Source organism: Lygodium microphyllum, chromosome 17 (genome assembly GCF_053477565.2).
Source record: "Lygodium microphyllum isolate KBCC chromosome 17, Lygodium_microphyllum_v1.1.10, whole genome shotgun sequence".
In the NCBI taxonomy this organism is placed as follows: domain Eukaryota; kingdom Viridiplantae; phylum Streptophyta; class Polypodiopsida; order Schizaeales; family Lygodiaceae; genus Lygodium; species Lygodium microphyllum.
Genome location: NC_141151.1, coordinates 122,912,240 through 122,936,165, shown reverse-complemented (window position 1 = coordinate 122,936,165; position 23,926 = coordinate 122,912,240). Strand labels below are relative to the sequence as shown.

At 39.0% G+C, this 23,926-nt stretch overlaps 1 protein-coding gene across 2 annotated transcripts; it reads left to right on the top strand.

Annotated features, from left to right (window-relative positions):
* The first annotated feature begins 609 nt into the window (after positions 1-609).
* LOC148022317 (uncharacterized) lies at positions 610-5,373 on the top strand. 2 transcript variants are annotated; one of them, XM_087697962.1, is made up of 2 exons: positions 610-4,835; positions 5,014-5,373. In XM_087697962.1, the coding sequence occupies exon 1, from the start codon at positions 860-862 to the stop codon at positions 4,832-4,834; it is 3,975 nt and encodes a 1,324-aa protein (XP_087554088.1). In that variant the 5' UTR covers positions 610-859; the 3' UTR covers position 4,835; positions 5,014-5,373. The 2 variants fall into 2 exon arrangements, with proteins under 2 accessions (XP_087554088.1, XP_087554087.1); XM_087697961.1 differs by having other exon boundaries at positions 610-4,840.
* Positions 5,374-23,926: the final 18,553 nt, after the last annotated feature.

The following is a 23,926-nucleotide window of genomic DNA, read 5'->3' as shown; positions in this document are numbered from 1 at the left end:
TAAAAAATACATCTCTTTTCTTAAGTATTCTATATTTGGCCCCTTTACTTTGCGATGACATTAGGATGGTCTTAGTCACCACCAACTTGCAAGTTACTTGCTTAACCCCACGAACCACGTGGAGTCATAATCACTTTTTACCCACACTCACACAGTCACGACTGCGTCTCGTGTGTGAGAAGCGCATCCATCGGGGGTTAATGCGGTACTCGGCGAGTCACAAGTGTACTACAAAAAAACACACACTCCCACAGTAAGAGTTGGGAGAAGTGGCTTTCTACCGTTAGAAGAACGCGGCATTTTTACACCGGCCCTGCCTGCAAGAAAAAAAGGGTAAAAACTAATGTTTCGTATGTGTATGAGTGCGCGCTCCAAAAAAAAAAAAGGTCGTCGGTGAGCCTGGAGCCTTTGGAATTTGGAACTTGGAAGGATCGATCATCGGGGTACACACAGACATCACTATCGGTGTCAAGTGAGCCGTTGCAAGGACCCAGATTCCCACATGTCTACCGCCTTGTGTAAACCCACCCTTATTAGTCCTCACCGATGGCCCATAGTGTCCTATAAAAGGTGAAAGATGGCCACCCTCTATTCCCCACTCATACTTGATTTCATGTGCAAGTATGAGCTACCGTTAGCACACACCTTCCTTCCGAGAAAATCATATACCCTCCCCATCAGCTATTGTCTCCTTCATAGGGCACTCCATCCCTCCTTTTACATCCAATAAAATCATATATACACACCCTAGCACTCCATCCTCGTTTTACATCCAATATTTTCTTTGTGTTTTTCAGCATTTGGCACCAAAATACTTAGCATTTTTGGCTCCTAGTTCCCCACCCTTCACCTAGCAAACATGACCAAGTCAGGTAAGGCCCCCAAGCTTCCACCTACATTGTGCCCGCATCTACGCGACTCTGCCAACCATCTCTCCTCCGAGCATGGCAACAAGACCAGCCGGGACATGTGGAGTGTGGTGCAGAGAGGACTGGTTTACCCTGCACCCCATGCCATCTTCATGATGTGCTGGAAAACAAGCGATGTGCTCACCTATGACCTGCTCTGCAACACACTGAATGAGGTCCGCCAGCATATACACAGACATCTTCAAAACCGAAGCACTAGCGTGATCGTTGGGGTTGGCTTTCCGCTTTGGAAAAGCTGGTGCACGGAGCAAGGCTTTGAGGTGCCCCACGGCATGCATTTCGCATATCCATCTCCAGAAGACCCGTCGAAATCAGCTGTGGTGAGCGACTCGCATGGCGTCTTTGCAAACTCGGAAGCTGACCTGCTGTTTCACATCAAGTCTGACGAGGAGTCACATTGTAGAGAGGCTCAAAGCCTCATAAGGCAGAGACTGGAGGTAGAGCTCCAATGCATCAGAAGTGATAGCCAAGAGGCGTCAACCAAGTCCACGCGCCCCGACAAAATGGGCGGCAAGGTGCTTGGATGCAGATTCTCAGAAAATCTGATGAATCCTTCAGACCCGGTCACAATGCAAGAGAGTGTAATCATTGGATTTGAGGACGCGAGTCATATTGGAGGGTCCTTCATAATGGTACAGAGGTTCAATCTGATATGGGAGAACCTCCTCAACATGTCCACCACAGAGTTCCAAGATTTGGTGGGAAGAACATTTGATGATGTGATGGTTCCATCCAACGACATACGGAGCCATATCAAGTGTGCAAGAGTGCAGGATGATGTGGGGGACACCACACCCGTCTTGCGCCTAGGTCTGCCTTTTGGTAGGTCTCCTGCGATAGACACCGATGATGGTCGGCAGAAGGGTGCGAGCCTGCGCGATGAGCAGGGCCTCTACTTTGCTGGGCTCGCCAAGAGTGCTGCGGTGTTGGAAGCCGTCATGCATAACCAGGTGGGAGACAATGCTGCTTTTTCCATGCGTGATAGGCTTCTATCAAATGCACGGTCAGATTGCGGTGGATTCTTTTACATACCCAACCTCATCGAGCTTAAGCAGGAGCTTGTCCTAACCACTAGCCTAGCCTCAGGATGGAAGTACTTCCCCGGTGTGGATTGGAGCCGGCTTGATAGGCACTACCAGCTGCGCTCTGCCAATGGCTACATGTACTATAATCACCAGGATTACTTGTACGCCATGGGCACCATGCATGGCAAAGAAAGGCAAGCCTTCCTTCCCCCATCGACCCGCGTTCTGCGCATCCTTACCAATGTCTTCTCTCGCTGGCAAGACAATTGGTACTTCGATAGAGCACAGCCGGAGCTTGAGCCCTTACACACATACGTGCAGAAGTATTTCAACAAAGAGACAGCTGATAAGGTGATGAAATTGTCTGTGGCTGAGCGCATGGGGTGGGCTATACGCATGGGGGTGGGCTATGTGTTTGTCAGTCATGAGTACGGCTTCAGAGGAAGGAAGCAGACACCAACTGGATACATCACCGGGGCTGACACATACAGAATCCATCCCGCCGAGATGATTGTAGGAGCGTTGCCGAACTTAGGACTAGGGCAAGGCCGGTATGTAATCGACTATACAAATGAGGATGAGAAAATTGCCGGTTTCTTCTCAGGAGTCACCTATGCTTCGGGCATTGGGCATGTCGTGCCCAACTACAAGCTAGCCCTAGAGAAAGGGCTTTCTGGGCTCATAGCTGAGGTGGAAGCCAAGCTCGAGGCAACTACAGATGCCTCCAAGAGAGAATTCTACAATGGAATCATCATATCACTTTTGGGTGTTCAGGAGCACTGCCATGCATACGGGCGACTTGCGACAGAGATGCTGGGCAAATTGGGCTCGGGACAGCTCGCTGAGCGTGCGAATCTAGAAGATATAGCAGCCCGTATGCACCGTCTGGCCAGCGAGCGCCCTCAGAGTATGCTGGAGGCAGCCCAGCTTATCTTCACTCTTCACTCATGCTTGCATCTCACTGGTGAGCCCACCGCCATTGGCCGCCTCGATCAGCTCCTTTTTCCATTCTACACAGCTGACCTGGCTAGCGGAGTCCTTGTTGATGAGGACCATGCCCAAGAAATCATCGACTGCTTCTGGATCAAGATAGGCGAAAAGGTGCAATTGAACCGATTCTTCGTGGAGGATCATCAGCCTTATGGCAATCTAGCCTTCGGGGGGGCCAGCGGAAACTATCCGCAGGGTGGTGGAAACAATCAATGGGTGCAGCAGGTTACTGTGGGCGGGACGGTCTCTGAGGCAGAGACCGAAGGCAATGGGCAGCCCGCCTACAATGCCGTCACGATGCTGTGTTTGCGAGCGGCTCGCCGTCTCCCCCTCAATGCACCATGCTTATCTTTAAGGGTGCGGAAGGACATACCCGAGGAATACTTGCAGGAGGCGGCCTTGGGAATCATAAGTGGGGGTGCCCACCCGTTTCTGATCAATGATGATAAGATTATCCCAGGGTTGGTACAGAGTGGAGAGGGGATTGGAGCAGGGTCGAAGCAGACGGAGTACACACCGGTCGCGGAGAGAGCAGGGGATTGTTGGAGGAGTGAGGTTGATCTGGCAGCAGCTAGGGATTATGCATGTGATGGATGCTTTGAGCCTCAGCTCTCTGGTTGCAATTGGTTCATGCTTGGTGGGTTCTCAACACTTGTGGTGCTCGAGGCCGCCTTGAACCAGGGCAAATCATGGGCAACAGCAGGCCCCATCTACTTCAGAGGGCAAAGAGTCTCCCTCACCACCATCCCTCCCAAAAAGATACTCACATTTGAGCAGCTGCTCGATCTTTTCTTCGACCATCTCAAATGGATGTATTCCAAAGACGTCGATGGCTCTCTTTCAATCTTCGGCAACATGGCAGCATCATGCCCTGCCCCTCTTCTCTCCCTACTCACAAATGACTGCCTTGAGAAGGGCCTCGATATCTACGGAGGCGGCGCCCGCTACAACGTGTTCGCTCCTTGCTTCACAGCTCTGCCCAACACCATCAACTCGCTCTACGCCATCAAGCAGCTGGTCTTCGACAAGGAAACTGCAATGACCTCTCTCCCAGAGTTGGTGCAATGCCTGATCAATAACTGGGGCCACAGCATGCAGGAGCCCTTCGTCAATGTGCTACAGGGGCCGGCACGCATCCAAGGGCAGGCGGAGAGGTACCGGAGCTTGAGGGAGGCCGCTCTGGCGTTACCGAGGTATGGACGAGGCGAGGCAGACATTGATGCATTCGGAGACGAGATCATACGACGAATGTCGGAGACGGTCGTGGGCGTGTTCACAGACCCTGTGGAGAGCACGGCGAAGAAGATGGTGGAGCTGGCGAAGAAGCTGGGAACGAAGGAGAAGCCCTTTGGAGGGTTTCAAATATGGCCCGGGGTGGGCACGTTTGAGAACTACGTGGAGTTTGGAGCGACATGCGGAGCATCGGCAGATGGGAGGCTGAATGGGCAGCCGCTAGCATCAAACATAAGCCCCACCCCAAGCCCCGCGGACATGGCGGTGCAGGCGCAGCGCGCGCCATTGAGCAAGGTGGTGGAGGGGTATACCGGCAGCGGGACGGAGAGTGCATGGTGTGGAGCCCCCACAGATCTCAGCATCGAGGAAGAGTTTCCTTTGGATGAGCTGGAGGGAATACTGAGGTCCTTCGCCGAGGGCAAAGGGTCGAACGTCCTCACCATCACTTGCGCCAACTCCGCAACTCTTGAAAATGCCACCAAGAACCCTGAAAAATACGACCTCTTGCGAGTGAGAATGGGTGGGTGGACTGAATTCATGGTGGCCATGTTCCCTGCCCACCAGGCGCAACATGAGCGTCGCCCACGAGACACCCCCACTACAACAACACCACACAGTGAGCCCTTGCAATCGGCCCACAAGCGCAAGCGGCAGTAGGGTAGGGTATATTCTCATGCAACTTTGTCTCTCCGCAAACCATGCTCATGTTTCCATGGTATTTTGCACATAAGAATCTCTCATACTTTAAAGTTCACGTGGTTTAATTTTTGCCTTCTACACAATCTAGTTTGGTATTTGGGGTTTTATGGGTTATTGATCCATGACTCTTTCCATAGGATTGGAGAATCGACCCAGGGATCAGATCTTCGTGGTTATGGAAGTCGCTCGATCAAGTGACAATGCCATTTAATAAATGACAAGGTGGAGGAGTTAAAAGCAATACATTAAATGCCTCAGTGTGCTTTGTGGAGGAGTTAAACTAGGACATGACATGGCTCATAGTGCTCTCTGTTGTACCAAGATGTTTCTTTGCCTATAGTAGATACTTTGTTAGAGTTTAGTTATTTTGTTTGCTCTTGTGTTCTTATTCCAACTTTTCACTCACTCTCTCTCTTTCTCTCTCATAGTGCTCTCTACTCTGCCAAGATGTTTCGTTGTCTATAGTAGATACTTTGTTGGACTTTAGTTATTTTGTTTACTCTTGTGTTTGATCTTGTGTTCTTATTCAAACTTTTCACTCACTCTCTCTCTCTCTCTCATAGTGCTCTCTACTGTGCCAAGAACTTTTCACACACACACACACACACTCTCTCTCTCTCTCTCTCTCTCTCTCTCTCTCATACCAAATGATATGATATTTTAATAGTTGAGCATATATATGCAATGTGTACATACTCTAAAAATATTTATAAATGCACATACACTATTTAAAAATAGTTAAATATTTTAAATGTTGAACATGCAAGATGAGATAATAATTTTAATGGTTAAACATGTTCATGCAAGAGAGAGAGAGAGAGAGAGAGAGAGAGAGAGAGAGAGAGAGAGTCGAGTAAGTTACTCATGAATATATGTGTATCTCACGTGGGTTCAAAATAAGGTATTTTAAAAATACCATTTCTTTGTATTTTTTATATATAAAAGGGTGTACTATAAAGGGGTTATTTATAGATTGAATAAAAAAATGTTATGTTTTATTTAGGAAAAATTCACAGATAAGGATATTTAAAAATAGGCCTTGAACGCATGTGATGCAAAGGATATACATAGGGTAACTTTCTCGAGGAGGGAGAGAATATGATACATGTATGTATATATATATACATTCTTCATACCACATTGAACATCCATATAATGTGGTTTCATTTAAGGACGCTTTAGTGAATATAATCATTGAACTCTTTAGATGTAATATATTTCATATATTGTTTAAAGGTTTACCTTGGGAATCCCAAACCAACTAGAAGGCTCCTAAGCCTATGCATCACAAGGAGAAGTTTGATATTTAAGAAATAAAGAGGGTCTTTTCTTAAAGGATGAGTGAATATGATCATTGAACACTTTGGATGTAATATATTTTATATTTTATTTAAAGATTTGCCTTGTGGATCCTAAACCAACTAGAAGGCTCCTAAGTATATGCATGAGAAGTTTGATATTTAAGAAACAAAAAGGGTCTTTTCTTAAAGGATGAGTGGAGAGTATATAAATTTTTGTGTCTCCCTTGAACAAACCTAAATAGACACACACACACTCTCTCTCTCTCCCTCTCTCTCTTAATTGAACACACACACACACACACTCTCTCTCTCTCTCTTAATTGAACACATACTCTCTCTCTCTTTCTCTCATACCAAATGATATGATATTTTAATAGTTGAGCATACTCTAAAAATATTCACAAATGCACATATACTCTTTAAAAATAGTTGAATATTAGAGAGAAGTTTAATATTTAAGAAATAAAGAGAGTCTTTATATTAATTTTTATTCATCTCCCAAGAACGAACCTACACACACACACACACACTCTCTCTCTCTCTCTCTCTCTCTCTCTCTCTCTCTCTCTCTCTCTCTCTCTCTCTCTCTCTCTTAATTGAACACATATTCTCTCTCTCTCTCATACCAAATGATATGATATTTTAATAGTTGAGCATACTCTAAAAATATTTACAAATGCACATATACTCTTTAAAAATAGCTCAATATTTTTAATAGTTGAATATACAAGATGAGATAAAAAATTTAATGGTTAAACATGTTCATGCAATGCATATATGCTCTAAAACTATACCCAAATGTACATAGATCATAAAAACACATGAATAATATGTGTACATCTACACATGTATATACACACATGCAAACTAATATGCATGTGTATGCATTCATGTTCACACGCATAGTGAAATGTATACGAGAGAAAAAATGAATAGAGAGAAAGTAAGAGAAAATGAGAATGGATATCCTTATAAAATATGCACTTACATATATACATACACATATATATTTATAATCTCAATATGTGTATATACAGATTATACATATGCATATATATGCACGCACATGACATGACAAAAGATGAGAGATAGAATGAAGAAAAAAAAAGAGAAAATAAAATGATGAGAGGGAGAGAGAAGATACATGTTTTTTTACAAGACCACATAAGTAGACACACATACATATATACATACACATATATATTTATAATCTCAATATGTGTATATACAGATTATACATATGCATATATATGCACACACATGACATGACAAAAGATGAGAGATAGAATGAAGAAAAAAAAAGAGAAAATAAAATGATGAGAGGGAGAGAGAAGATACATGTTTTTTTACAAGACCACATAAGTAGACACACATACACACATGCAAACTAATATGCATGTGTATGCATACATGTTCACACTCATAGTGAAATGTATACGAGAGAAAAACTGAATAGAGAGAAAGTAAGAGAAAATGAGAATGGATATCCTTATAAAATATGCACTTACATATATACATACACATATTTATTTATAATCTCAATATGTTTATATACAGATTATACATATGCATATATATGCACACACATGACATGACAAAAGATGAGAGATAGAATGAAGAAAAAAAAAGAGAAAATAAAATGATGAGAGGGAGAGAGAAGATACATGTTTTTTTACAAGACCACATAAGTAGACACACATACACATATACATATACATATACATATACATATACATATACATATACATATACATATACATATACATATACATATACATATACATACATATATATATGCACATGGTATACATAGAGCATAGAAAAATTATTATGTAAAATGAAAAAATGTGTATTATTTGCATATATATATACAAACATATACACACATACATGCAAATATACACACATACATACATACATGTATGCATATTTGCATATGTACTCATATACATATATATATATGAGAAAAAAAGAAAAGAGAGAGAAAAGACAAAGGATAGAGAATGGGATGTATTTCGAAAACATGCCATTAATATAAATATATATATCGACATACAAATATATACAAGTATATATCTATACACATACATGTAATGTATACATACATGTGCATACACATATATACACATGCATGCATATGCACACATATAAGGTGAAGAAGGATAAGAGAGTAGAGAGAAAAAGAAGTGAGAGAAATTAAAAATAGAGAGAGAGAGAGAGAGAGAGAGAGAGAGAGAGAGAGAGAGATGTTAAAATATTGAGAATGCATGCTAAGGAGGATCACTTAAGAGCAAATAGACAATCATAATGAGGCATAAGCAATGGCAAAGAAGAACAACTGATATTATCTAAGCATAATGCAAGCACAACTGAGTGATAATGAATGATGAAATGAGTGTGGGGATGAGTGCATTTTATAGGCTTACAGTAGGTGGTATTGGTAGGTGGAGAAAGGTGAAAAGTGACCATGGTATTCACCAACTGTGGTTTTAATAAATCATGCATACATGACCTAGTCTAAGGGTTGCTTTGTTGTTTCTTACAAAGAAGCTATAGTGTATGTGATTGTTGTTTCTTACAAAGAAGCTATAGTGTATGTGATTGCACATTTCTCAACACCTCTCCTCAATCACAACCAAGAAAGACACTGAGTATACAGAGGTTGTCATGAGTAAAAACCTTCTAAGTGTAGACATGGAAAGAACTAACCATACAAAGCTAGAGGCTATCACAAGGCCTCACTAAGTTGTGTAGAGGCTGTAGTGTGCAAAGGTTACATGAGGAGTATAGGACCTTACTGAGTATACAGAGGTTGTCATGAGTAGAACCCTTCTAAGTGTAGACATGGAAAGAACTAACCATACAAAGCTAGAGACTGTCACAAGGCCTCACTAAGTTGTGTAGAGGCTGTAGTGTACAAAGGTTATATGAGGAGTATAGGACCTTATGGTAAGAACATTAAGCAAGTCCACTGAGTATACAGAGGTTGTCATGAGTAAAACCCTTCTAAGTGTAGACATGGAAAGAACTAACCATACAAAGCTAGAGGCTATCACAAGGCCTCACTAAGTTGTGTAGAGGCTGTAGTGTGCAAAGGTTACATGAGGAGTATAGGACCTTACTGAGTATACAGAGGTTGTCATGAGTAGAACCCTTCTAAGTGTAGACATGGAAAGAACTAACCATACAAAGCTAGAGACTGTCACAAGGCCTCACTAAGTTGTGTAGAGGCTGTAGTGTACAAAGGTTATATGAGGAGTATAGGACCTTATGGTAAGAACATTAAGTAAGTCCACATTTAAAACTTAAAAATTTTAATCAGAAAATGCACTACAAAAGAGGGAGTGGTGAGTCCTATATCAAGAATCGCGTGGTGTGTGGAAGTCAATCTCTCCTGCAAGTACCTTCTCTCTCACAAAGTGATAGTGCACCTCAATGTATTTTGTCCTAGCATGGAGCACTGGATTCTTAGCTAGCTGTATGATGCTCATGTTGTCACAATGAATGACAACTGGACCATCTCCTTGCACGTCCAAATCACCTAATAAATTTTGCAGTCATACCACTGTCACTGTCACCTGTAATAATCAAGTCATCCACATAGATGACTATGATGACTAAACTTGCATCTCCTTTTCTCACATAAAGTGAGTGATCAACATCAGAAATACAAAATCCAATATTGACAAGATACTCTTCAATCTTGTCAGACCATGCTGTAGGTGCTTGCTTCAGCCCATAGAGCGCATTCTTTAACCTCCACACATATGTGGGATGCTCTAAATCCTCATAACTTGTTGGCTGCTCCATATACACTTCTTCTTGCAATCCACACATCTAACAGTTGCCAACCTAGCCATTGGAATGAATGTCTCTTCATAATCTATGCCATATGTTTGAGCATAGCCTTTTGCAACCAGCTTGGTCTTATACTTGCTAACAAAACCATTTGCATTATGCTTAACTTTGTAAACCCACTTATAGCCATCTCCTCATCCATTGTTGCATCCCAATAAGCATAACCAACAGCATTCTCAAAACAAGTGGGCTCAACATCCTCAACTAGTTTCACCATATAAGCATTATGGTGAGCTGCATAACCTTCAAAGCCAAATCTTTTAATAGGGTATCTGAACCTGCTTGATCTGCATACCACCAGATCACTCAATGGAGCCTTTACATTACTATGAACTCTCTGTACACCTAGTGTCCTGACTGAAGGAATACCAAGATCATCATCCAAACTCTCCGAATCACTAGAATCTCCATCAAATCCCAAATGGCTGGTAGATGCATCATTACCATCCAACACTTTTTTCTTTCCTTTGTTCTTCCATGCAATACTTATAGATCCACTTGAAGATGTGGGGCTACTCCTTAGTCTCCCAGACCAAGGGCTCACTGTAGGTGTAGTACCGTATGATGTTTTTGGTCCACTAAGACTCCATGATTCTTATTTTTCTTCCTGCACATAGCTGTCCTGATCATTATCATCATCTAATGTATCACCAGTAGGCGCATACCAACTGCCCATCTCATCAAAGATAACATCCTTGCTCACTCTGAACTTACCTGTGATAGGGTTATAATAGCGGCGATACCCTTTCTGCTCTAAAGAGTATCCAATAAAAATACATTTTTTTGCATTTGGATCAAGCTTCTTCCATAGCTCTTCCGGTACATGAACATATGCAACACATCTAAATACCTTCAAGTGCTATACATTGAGCTTCTTGCCATTAAAGTATTCTTCAAGAGTCATCCCATGAACTGCAGTTGTGGGAGTTCTGTTCATAATGTAGACAGGAGTATGGACAGCCTCAGATAAAAAAATTTTGGGCATATTCTTTTCAGCCATTAATGCCCGTGCAACTTCTGCAATATACCTATTTTTTGTTTCTACAACCCCATTTTGTTGTGGGGTATACCTGCAAGTAAATTGCCTCTTTATCCCATGAGTCCTCAAGAAGCCACTAAACTCATTAGAGAGATACTCTCCCCCTCCATCTAATCTCAAGCACTTCATTTTTAAGCTTATTTTTGTTTCAACAGTTGCCTTAAAAGATTTGAAGTGCTCAAACACATCACTCTTTTCCTTCATGAAGTATACCCAGAGCTTACTTGAACAGTCATCAATAAATGTGATAGTATTTGTTTCCATCAAGAGATACATTTTGTGTAGGCCCCCAAACATCTTTATGCACTACGTCAAGTATATTTCTACTCACTTCTCTATCATGCAAGAAGGGTTGTCTTGCCTGCTTACCAAATTGGCATGCTTCACAAACTTTATGCAATTCTACAACTCTAAAAGAAGGCAACCTTGTAACCAATCCTTTGGACTGCATTAATTTCAGCCTTTGCACATTTTCATGCCCAATATGTTTATGCTATATTTCAATATCTGCAACTACTCCTTTTCCTTTAGCATACATAGCAACATCCATTGCAGGAATTCCAACATCTAAAGTGAACATGTGGCCAAATCTACTTGTTTTTGCAACCAACCTACACTTATCATTAAAGTCTTCTATAAAACAACCTTTTGCATTGAATCAGACGTGCAACCCTTGCTCTACCATTCGGCCAATAGTTACTAGATTCTTTGTGATTGATGGCACATGTAATACATCTGTTAGACTCTTTGTCTATCCATCATACAAGGACAAGGTAACCTTTCCAATATGTGAAATTGGGTGGCATGAATCATCACCCATCTACACATAACCTAGATTTTGTAAGTCCTGCATCTCTCCAAACCATTCAACATGATTGGTCATATGATTAGATGCACCTGAATCGACATACCATACATCATCATGTGTCTCCTTTCCTGACACTTCATTCATCACATGTTGCATAACAAACACATGCTCATTTGTGTCTTCATTCTGTCGTCATGAAGACGATGCATAGTTTCCTTGCTGCAATTTACTACTACAAATATCATTCTTCTTAGCATAGCAATCGACTGCAATATGGTCTATTTTGCCACAATAATGACAATAAAATAGCAAAATTTCCAGAACCTCTATTTTGCCATCCACCTCTTTCTCTAGAGTTCCCCCTACCTCTAAAGTTTCCTTGGCCTCCTAAAACCTACATTTCACCAAATTGCTAATTGAACATGTTTTGCTGGTTATTGTCAGCATGTTCCATAACACGGCCTCTTGAAGAGGATCCACCATGTCCCCTTCCTAAACTTGAGTTAAATGCTTGAACCTGTTCACCAATTTTTTTAGATGAGTCACCCTACATATTGATCTCTTCGATAATCATGAGAGAGATCAGCTCATCAAAATATGAAAATGGCTTCCGTACATATACTGAAGTAATAAATGATTTCCATGCCTTCTCATTATTAAGGCCACTCAAAGTGAATGAAACCAAATCATTATTATCACGCATTGCATCAATCAATGCTAAAGCATCTGCAATGCTCCTCACCTTCAACACATACTCATTGACAGACATTTTTCCTTTCTTCAAGACATTCAACTCTTGCTTGAGTTAAATCTTTCGTGCCTTTGTATTTACTGAAAATATGTTCTAAAAAATTGTCCAAGATGCATGTGAAGTTTTTTTATTCCTGATATGTCCCAACATCGTATTATAAATGACTTCAAATAACTAGTACATCACCTTTTTGTCTTTCGCATTTCATTCTTTCCATGCTTTTAATTCATCTGCAGTCGGAAGGATACCCAACTTTGGCTACTTTTCTTCACCTGAAACAAACTCATGAAGGCCCTTTCCAATGAGGAAGTTCGTCACACGGAACTTCCATGAAGGGTAGTTATTCTTGTCAAGCTTCTCAATAATGGGATTTCCACAGTTCTTTGCCATTATCACAAACAAGGATACAACATAGCAAGCTCGCCTTCTCCAATCTTTCACAACACGTGCACAACAATACACCAAGCAAACCTTTTTCACTAATTGTTCAATAGTACATGTAATCTGCAACCTGTTTGCAGATGAACCTTATGTTTTCTTTCTAAATAACACCTCAAAAATTATAGATTAGAAATCTGTAATCTATGTACCCACTTTTGGTCAATACAGCCGAAATCATAGTGTACTCTGAAATTGTTGTCCGCAACCCTGCGACTCTCAAACGGGGCCCTGAAACAGCCTTAGATGCCCAAAATAATTGTAGTAAAGCTCTAAAGAGGTTTAACCTGTAGAATATACAGTGCTTTGCTCGCACACCAAATCTCACAACAATCTGAGATTTTTGCTCTACCCTACTTCCGGTGCCTCCACATGCACTATCCAAGAGAGAGAGAGTGGAAGAATGGGAGAGCTTCTTACCCGTTGCTTGCTTACTCGAACCTTACTTCTTCTCCTTCACTTCAGCCTTCAAAAGTAGCCTCTCTTAGTAGCATGGCTCTGATACCATGTCAAGAATCGCGTGGTAGGGGACTTGCTTTAGCTGCTATGCCAAACACACACTGTATACACAAGAGGAAGCTTACTCAAGGACACAAGAAGAGAGATGGAGGCCAAAACATTTTCTTGCTGATTTTTTCTTCTTCTTCCATACACTATACAATATACACAAAGTATAGATAAGATACAACATAAAGAAAAGTGGCCTTCTAAGGTAAACAGTGCATAACCAACTACACTAATCGATTGGCATTATATCTTTGCCAACGGTGGGTAGGTGTAACAAACTAAGTATAATAAGTGATAAGTCAGTGGCCATGTAGTGTCATAATTACCACCAACGTGCTAAGTGTAGACGTGTGGACCATCTAGCTAGGCCGTCCATAGTCAATATCTGCACGTGTTGAGCTTGCCATCTCAACATCCTATACTTTTGTTCTTGGGTGTCCTCTTCTTCTTCTTCTTCTTCTTCTTCTTCTTCTTCATTGTTGTCTTCATCTTCTTTGGCTGTAGCAAGATATGCTCTTTCAAACCTTTTCTTAGCATGGCAAAATTTCTCAATATGTCTGGTTTTCTGACAAAAGTCATAGACTATGCTCTTCTTCCCTTTCACACAGAGGAGTTGTTGGTCTCCTCTTGGGATGCTTATTTCTCCCTTGCTCTTGATCTTCTTTTCCTCTTCCAAGAGAGAGGCTTTGATATCCACAAGCTTCAACTTTGGCATGTTGATTAATGTGATAGACACATTATCAAACTCAGGTGGAAGACTCTTGAGACTCACTCCAATGCAAATGTCTTTATCCATCTTTAAGTCGATTCTTGCAAGTTGTCAACAAGATTTCCATATAATTCAAATGAGTTGCAAGTGAGATACTACTTTTCATGTCAAGCCTAAAAAATTCAATCAGTAAGCCATATTTGGAGGATTTTGAATGAGCTCCAAACATGGTTTCTAGTTGATCCCATGTTGCTTGAGAGGTTTCACAATCATCAACATGATTAATATAGCTGTCATCAAGTTCAAGATTGATAATAGCTTGAGCTTTATCATAATTTTTATACCATATAATTGAAAGTGAAACCTCCCTTGGTTTCTTCTCTTGACCACTTGTGATTGACGACAAGCCTTTCTTCATCAGGATCAGTTTGATCCTAGTTTGCCATGTCTAGAAGTTGATACCGTTGAATCGAGCTATCAGCGAGTCCTTGCCCATGTTGAGGTTACAAGATCAACAACAAATCAGCTCCAAAAATTTTAGATTTGAGTAGCAGAAGAGTTGAGCACAAGTGCCAAGAAGCACTAGGTGATTAGTATCAAGAGATACTAGGTGACTAGGTGAACAATATGCCCTTTGAACTTGAGATCTTCAAGATCTTGCATGTTTGAATCTACCCCTCCTTGATTTGATGCTAGAGTAGCACCAAAAAAAAAACTTAGATTTGATCAGAGGCAAAGATGATTGTGTTAGATGACATAAGTGCTAAAAGCACTAGATGTGTGTCAATGGACACTATGCTTGTATCTTCTTGGATTGAACTTGAATCTTCCAAAGTGTTCCCCTTCTTGCTGGTTTGATGCCTGAAGTGTTACTAGAAACTAAGTACAAAATCTAAATCACGTGGAAAAAGCTCCAATTGACTAAAAGGAGTAAGAAAATGAAATGAAATAGAAGCTTGAAGTTGAAACACAGGGGATTCACTAGTAGTAATAAGGAGACATCACCTGCGTGCAAAAAATATATGAAAATACCCCTTATCTACCTCCTATTTATGGGTCCTTACCTTATAAAATGTACCTTCCTTCCCTTAAATAACCCCCCTCCCTTACACTCATGTGGTACCATACGATAAACCCTAGTGGACCCCCTCGAGAGTTGAAAGAGCTATGGCTTCTCTGTTAGGTTTTGTCAAGATTGTGGGAGAGAAGGAAGGAGTCTCACTTGTAGCTTTCTTGCTTGCACAATGGGGGAATACACACAAGGGTGGAGGCTGAAAACAGTTTTCCTCTTCTTAGTTGTGTAAGCCAAAAGAACTCTAGTACATAGAAATAAAAGAACCCTATATATGGGTCTCAAACCAAACTCAACTAACTAAGGTGGCATACTAACTGAGCCACGAACTAGAGTAGATAAGGATAGCTGTCATCTAGCTATTATTCATGGGTGGTGTGCCAACCGCATCTGCAACTGACAAGTCGGTGACATAAATGCACAATGGTCACCCTGGCATATCACGAGTGGAGCTCGATATCTCAACACTCCCCCTCGAGCTCAATCCCAATTCCTGTACACCAAGCAGGTCTCTGAACTTGCACAGCTTCTCTACGCCCAATGCTTTCGTAAATATGTCAGCTACCTGATCCTCTGTGCTGACATAAACTAGATCAATAAGACCTAGTAAGACCCTCTCCCGCACATAGTGATAATGCACCTCAATGTGCTTTGTTCTAGCATGATAGACTGGGTTATTTGCTAAGTGTATACTGCTCATGTTGTCACAATAAATGACAACTGGTCCATCTGTAGACTGATGCATATCATAAAGTAGCTTATGCAACCAAGCTACCTCACATGCAGCCATTGCTGCACCCCTGTACTCAGCCTCTGTGCTTGACAAGGCAACTCTAGGCTGTTTCTTACTGCTCCAAGTGATTGCAGCACTCCCAAAAGAGAACACATATCCACTGGTAGATCGTCTATCAGAAATGCTACCAGCCCAATCAGCATCAGTGTATCCATGCAACTGTATTTGAACCCCAGTCTCATAAAATAGTCCATACTGCAATGTGGACTTCACATACCTGAGTATGCATCTAGCCGCATCCAAATGCGGTTTCCTTGGAGCCTGCATAAACTGACTTACCAATCCAACATCATAGCTCAAATCTGGCCTGGTAATAGTCATATAAATCAAACTTCCTACTATGCGTCTGTACATAGTAGGGTCTTCCAGAAGCTCACCTGCATCTGCGCTCAACTTCACATTCTGCTCCAAAGGAACTGAAATAGGCTTAACGCCTGTCATCCCATATTTGGACAGCATGTCCAATCCATACTGCCTCTGTATGATTGCATAAATCAAGTCGACCGCTGCTAAGGAATAAGTCACCTTACTCATTTTAGCCATTTCTCATCTCGTTTGGAACAATCCACTCAATCAAGTTTCACATATGGAGATAATGGATTACTCACTACTTTCACCCTCTCCATATTAAGATGCTTAAGCATCTTACCAATGTACTCAATCTAAGATAAAGTAGTTACTTCTATCTTGCACAATGTGCGTGCCAAGAATGTGATCAGCTTCTCCTAGATCCTTCATTTCAAACTATGGATTCAACTTTGACTTTAATGTAGTTATCTCCTAACCTTTTTTTGGAAATTAGTATATTATCCACCATAGAGAATGAGAATCAAAAAGATATCATCCATAGCTTGCTTACAATAGAGGTGATTGTTGATCTCACTTTAGTTATATCCTTGAGAAAGCATAAATGCATGTTACTTGTGATACCACTCCCTTGGTGACTACTTAAGACCATAAAGGATCTTCTTTAACATGCATACCAAATGCTCCTTACCCTTCTCAACAAAACCTTCTACCTACCACATGTAAATGTCTTCATAAAGATCACTATGCACAAATGTAGTATTGACATCCGTTTGGACCAAAGACATATCCTCTTTGCCAACCAAAGCCAAAATGCACTACAAAAGGTAGTCATTCTAACAGTTGGAGACAAAATCTTACTAAAATCAATACCTTGCACTTGCTTAAAGCCTTTAATAATAATCATTTTTTGTAATTTGGTTTTCTATCATTTTGAGTGATATTTCACTTGTAAATCCATTTGTATGCAAAGGCCTCCTTGCCTTAATGTAAAACCACCAATTCACATGACATTCCTATGCAATGATTCAATGATTCAAATTTTGATTACATAGATCTCCCTCACTTAAGCTTATCATTGCTTAACATAGCATCCTCATATCAAGAAGGCTCTTTGCAATATGTTAACATGACACAATCAAGAGATGGATCATAACTATCTAGAAGCCATGACCTCATGTCAACTTTCTTACCATTTACTTTCCATTCATAGCCTTTGGTTCCACTCTTTTCCTATTTACCATGGGAAGATTATATCCTTGAACATTAGGTACTTGTTGCCCAATTTTTTGTGCATGTGGACCATTATGCACAAGTCCATCGTCTTGAAAGATCACCTTATGAATCTCCTTTATAGGGATACACTTCTTATGCATCTTTTTCTCATTGAAGTACACATCATCACTAGAAATAACCCCACTCACCATAGCCAAGAAATAAATACTTTCTTGACTTAGGAGAAATTTTATCCTAGAACGTTTTGGGAATTTCTCAATATTCTTTAGAACAAATGGCTTTAAGGTTCCTTTGTGAAAGTTTCTCTCTAGACCAAATTGCTACAAGAAGCTTCTCATCTATAGCCTTATTTGATGATCTATTAATAAGATGAATTGTACTATAAACATTGCCTATACCAAAATCCAATAGGTAATCTAGCATTTGATAATATGATATGTGTGTTCTCTTGAATGATACAACTTATCCGTTCTACAATACCATTTAATCAAAGATTTTATGGAGTATTCAACTTGCTTTCGATTTCTTTTACATCACAAAAGTCTTGGAATGTTTTGAAGACATACTCTTCACCATTCTCTATGTAGATAATGAGCCTTTTGCCAAATTTATTCTCCACTAATGTTGCAAAATTGTGAGACACCAAAAGGAGGTCATCTCTCCTTATAAGAAGGTATACCTACAGTGTGTGTGAAAATGTATTTATACATGTGATAAAGCAGGATGCACCTCTTAAAGACAAAGTAGGCATAGTGCCACAAGTGTCATAACTATCTATAAGACTAACTTTCTCACTTTTACAAATGCTACCCTTTTATTTGAGATATATACAATGCTCACAAATAGGAGAATTAATATAGATTAAAGATGGGAATATAACCACAACATGAAAGAGCTTTCATTTCATTTTGGCTCATATGACCTAACCAATCACCCCACAAAGAAACACTTGGCATCTCAATTACAATTACGATATGGTCTATACTACTAGAAACATGAAGCATATACAACATTCCAAATTTGTGGAACCATGAGCTATGTAATAGAATATTTGGTATCTTTCCAAGAACTATAACCAATTAGAACATAGTAGCAATATCATCTACTTGTCTAGCAATACTCAAACTATTTGTGAGTTTGGAACTGTGTCATACATTCTTCAATATAAATGAAGATCCATTCTTGAATTTCAAATACATATCTTTAATGCCAATGATGTCACATAAGTAGTTATTTCCAAGAGAGATACTCACTTTCCTTGAGGCATCATATGTAATAGGCCACTTCTATGTAGAGAAACATGAAATGATGCTCTCCAATCAATGATCTAGCAAAAAAGACATTCCAAACAAGCAATTAGATGTGAATCATCAAGTCTAGGTGTTAGTAATATGTCACCAAAGTCAATACTCACTATGTTGGGTTTCTCAATCTTGACACCACAAGACTTCTCTTCCTTCTTGCCATTGTTTTCTTTCTTGTCCTTTGATTTCTAATCTTTGCCCACTTGTAGTGATCCTTCTTCACATGGCCTTTCTTATAATGTAGTAACACTACATATTCTTGTTCTTATGAGCATGTGCTTACTAAAAAATTTCCTGTTGTCATTACATTTACCTCTTATTTGTGATTTTTCATCATGGATTATTGTAAGGGTATCAATATTCTCTAACAATATTGGCATTCTCATGATTGACTTTCTCAAAAAGAATGGCAAGAGGAACATTCATTGTCTTTAGTCCATTTAGAGGATGATTCTTACTAGTTTGTCTCCTAAAAGTATCCCAACTCTTTCGCAATGCAGCATGTAAAGACATAGCTTTAGGAGATCCTAGAGAGAGAAAATATTTTAGGAAATAAAAACTATTTTGGATTTTTTTAAAAGTTTATATTTTGATGAATAAACATATCTAAAATTGTTAAAAGATCATTATCATAATATTCTTTTGGTTTACATCAATAACAAATTCAATAAGGATCCTATCTTGTCTTGATAGAAGTGAAAGAAAATATTCAATTTGAAATATTTTGATATCTTGTTACCTCCCTCTATCCTCATTCTCTCTTTTCCTTATTTTTCTCCTTGTTGGTTACTTACTCATTTTTCGAGTTTTTTGAATTCACACAATATTCTTATTCAGAGTTGCAAATTAGTTATTCTTATTCATTGGTAAAAGAGCTCTCTATCACCTTCATGTTAGGCTAGAATGCAAGTATGAAGGAATCAGAAAAATAATAAAACAAAACATTGCTTTAGAGTCCATGAAAGATGTGTTTAGATTTGAAGGAAAAAAAAATATTGATATTTGGTTGGATGAAATATCTTACCATAATTTTTTTATAAAAATAGTACTTATTTTTATAATAGCTCTTCACTAATTTGCCCGACTTGTGCCCAAGTACTTGAGTGACTTTGGGGCAAGCAAAGGGTGAGGATATTGAAGACTTATGGACTGTTATGGGCTGAAATAACCAGTCATAAACATGGCAGCTCACTATTTTGATCTATTTTTATGAGCAAACATGGGTTTTTAATGGTTGTAATAGAGGAAAATGATAATGGATTTTTGGGCTATGTATTTAATCTTATTGCAAAGAATGATGTACTTAAATGGGAGAATCACTTGTTAACAAAACATAGAGATGAGTTCTTGCAAAAACTATAAGATCGTCAATAGAAGCATCTTTCATTGGAGAAATGTATCGAAGCATACCAAAGAAAACAAGCTAGTTTAGTGCTTCAAAATCAACAAAGACCTCTCAAGAATATTGAGCATCTCAAATGAGGAGGAGGTGGTTGCAATAAAATAATGGAAGCAGCAAGGTATATCCTTTTACTTGAGAGATGGTGAATAAGCTTTGCTTCTAATAGTATTTGAGTTATGATGTTGATTTTTTTTAGGTCTCTTCTTCAACCAAATTTAAGTGAGAGAGATGCTTCAAAGGCATCTGAGTTTTATTATCATCTCTTACCTTTAGCAATACCAAATGATATTCTTGAGAAGAAGAAGTTCAAAAAAGTAAAAAGATAATGCTTGTATTCTTTTATTAGGCATCATTCTTTGGATCATGAGCTGGTGCGGAAGACTTTCCATAGTATTGGTATTAGTCAGGATGCATATATAAAAATTTTCTAGCTAATGCAATCAAATATGAAATATAATTAGATACAAAATTGTTTACTTCCAAGGCCATCTATGGTGATGACTATTAGACAAAGAGTCATTGGCAAGGTGATAGAAGTTTTAGTTAAGCCTTTCCATATCATGGCAAACTTCAACAAGGAGAATAAAGAGATCATTTACAATAAATTTAATAATATTTTCATTGATATGCCTAACTTGCAATATTTGATTATCACATTTTATGATTAGTCTTTAGAAAAGACACAAGGAGTAGCCAGGTTTGTGATTAAACTTGATAAAAGTGAGATTTTAAAGTGTACAAGATTACAGAGGGTCTCCATTGCTCTAATGAATAGAGCACTTTCATCAAATTATTGCAATTATTCAATATCATATAGTATTCAATCTAAACACAATATGTGGTGGTTAGAAGCTTTTGAAGTAAACATTGAGGATTTTGATATATTATATTTGGTTTTCCATCAAACTTCAATACATGATGTGATTAAGAGCCAACAAATAGCAAGATAAGAGCTATTTGTCGAGGGATTTGGGAACTAGAAGATTGAATAGCATGTAGTTGGTGACTTAGAAACACTCAAATGCATATACAATGTGTCTGAAGGAGAAAAATCTAGATATCCCACCTATATTACATGTCCCCAGCTGCATAACTCAACTCAAGGAACTAGAATAGAGTCCCCCTCTAGACATATCAAAGATCCATAATTCAAACCAATTTTAGATATTCATTTTGTCAATGCTCATGTATATACACTTCATGTACTCTGTTGAATAATTCAAAAGATTAATCTTTACATAGGGTTTACTTGGAAGTTAAAACCCTTATTAGCTAGATAAGATGTTATAACAAACATCGAGTGAGGTTTATCTACAATTAGTTTGTATGGATATAATGTTGTTATTAAACTAGATCTTCAAAAGTCCAAAAAAGTAAATTGTATCCCCAAAAAGCTATCTATTGGTGGGGTGAAAGCTAGAGGATTTCTAGGCTTTCATGGAAAGCTTGGCAAGATTAACTCTAGAAATGGGGGTTCAACCATTAAATTTAATCAATGGAAATCCCTACATAATGCACTTAAGAATTAGTTGATAATGGATAGGCTTAGAATAGAAAAGTCAAAGTTTGGAAAATACTATATTAAATATTTTTTAATTATGATAAAATTGATTGAAAAGATGATGATCTCAAAGACTTTAAAGACCAACTGAATCTTTTTGAAAAGGTAATGATAGAAGCTTGGGGCAATCAACACTTTGACACTCACTATATGGTAAGAAGTTCTTATGTTTGTATGGTAAGAAGTTGATATGTTTCTTCATTGTCTAACTCATATAGGATTTTTCATTAACTCTCTTTATTTTTTAATTATGCATCACATTTTATATAACTATGCTCAATATTTTATCAAATTGTATGGAGGTCTACGTATTTGGTCAACCCAAGGCATGGAAAAATCTCATTATCATGCAGGAAAAAAAAATCTTTAGACACACAGATGTGGAGGAAGAGTCAAAGCAAATAGTGTACTAGAGGTTTTCAATGGTTTTATACATAAATTTGTCATAAATTTAAGCTTAAAGATACAGCCACATCATGTAGTACATCATCTTGGAAAAAACCATTCAAATGGTTACACAAAAAAGGAAAGTTGGATATCAAAACTCTTGTGTAAATTAGTAGAGGCTTTTAGAATGGTTACTAACCAAATAAAGAGAAGACAAAATATGGATTTCAAAAAACCCTTGATACTTTAGGATCTTTCAATCCATTTGTGTTACAAAGGAATCCTTGGATTGATCCCATTCAATAAGACCTCTATATTTCAAAAAATCTTGTTTTCTGTAGCATAAGAGAAGCTTTAAATTTTTTTGCACCTCCCATATGGGAGAGTAAATAGGAGCTAAAGGCTCCAAAGTATACAGCTCTAGAATCACTGTAACCATGCATGTAGCCGGAAACCCTTATGCCTTCTTTCTTCTCTACCAAAATTATATTCTCAACTCATCTATTGAAAACTTTAGATCCAATGACTTTGCAAATATATTTCAAACCCATCATTGGAAAAGTTGGAAATCTTGAGAATCTGTTGTGAAAAATTGCATTAAGGTTCCAACATAGTGGCCAATTAGTCACTGTGTTTGGATCTATAACTGTGTTTGGATCCGTTGCTCTTAGTCAGCTCTCTTGCTCAAACCTTGCCATGATACCACAGTCTGTTGTGGAGCGCATTTTGTCAATACGCTGTCGAAGGGTTTTCGAAAGCAAAGTCGCAACCACAGAGGATCTTGACAAATTTCAGGATAGAAGATCAATCACGAGAAAATGATACCAAGTAATAATTATATTACTGTTATGAAGTTGGCAAAAGTCAAGATGACTTCAAATCTGATCAGTCCACTGATTTTAGGCCTCCCAATTTAATTCTGCTGCATTTGTAGATCCTTGACCTCAAACAGTGTGTACGGAAATCATGAATTCAAAGATACAACACTATCGTGATCTTCTTAGATTCAGGCTGTCTAGTAAGACCATAAAAAACTTCTTGTGGAGGAAGTAAAAAAAAAATCTGTTATGATGGAGGTACAACATAGGAGATCTTAGTTCTATAAGTATCCAGCTGAGCTCATTCAAGACAAGATCATTACAGTCTACCCAGAATTTGATTGATCAATTATAAGGAAAATATTTCCTTGTTCACTGTATCTGTCGCTTTCTGGAAGTGCACACAGCCATTGAGAGGTTCAAACAATAAGAGGATTAGTATAGCCTTTCAAGTCAACAGTGAAGAATTCAAGCTCTACAAACTCTTTTGCCCTCCTCAAGAATTCATGTAATCCAGGGTGCTCTGGGTAACTATTTGTTTTCAGTTTAGTGTTAGCATCTGATTTATGAATATTCTGCTCTTCCTCCAAACATTGATGAAGGTGGTGTTTTCAGTAATTATAGATGTATGACACCATCTCTCAGGAACTCAAAACACTGAATCTGTTTTCAGTAGTTATAGTTGTAAGTGTTGACTGTCTTCGTCTTGGCTCATCACCTCGTCTTCTTCTGTTTCTCTCTGGATGCGCTTTGTGGTAAC

Coding starts and splice junctions, on each gene's coding strand:
- LOC148022317 (XM_087697962.1), top strand. CDS start 860: ATGACCAAGTCAGGTAAGGCCCCCAAGCTTCCACCTACATTGTGCCCG.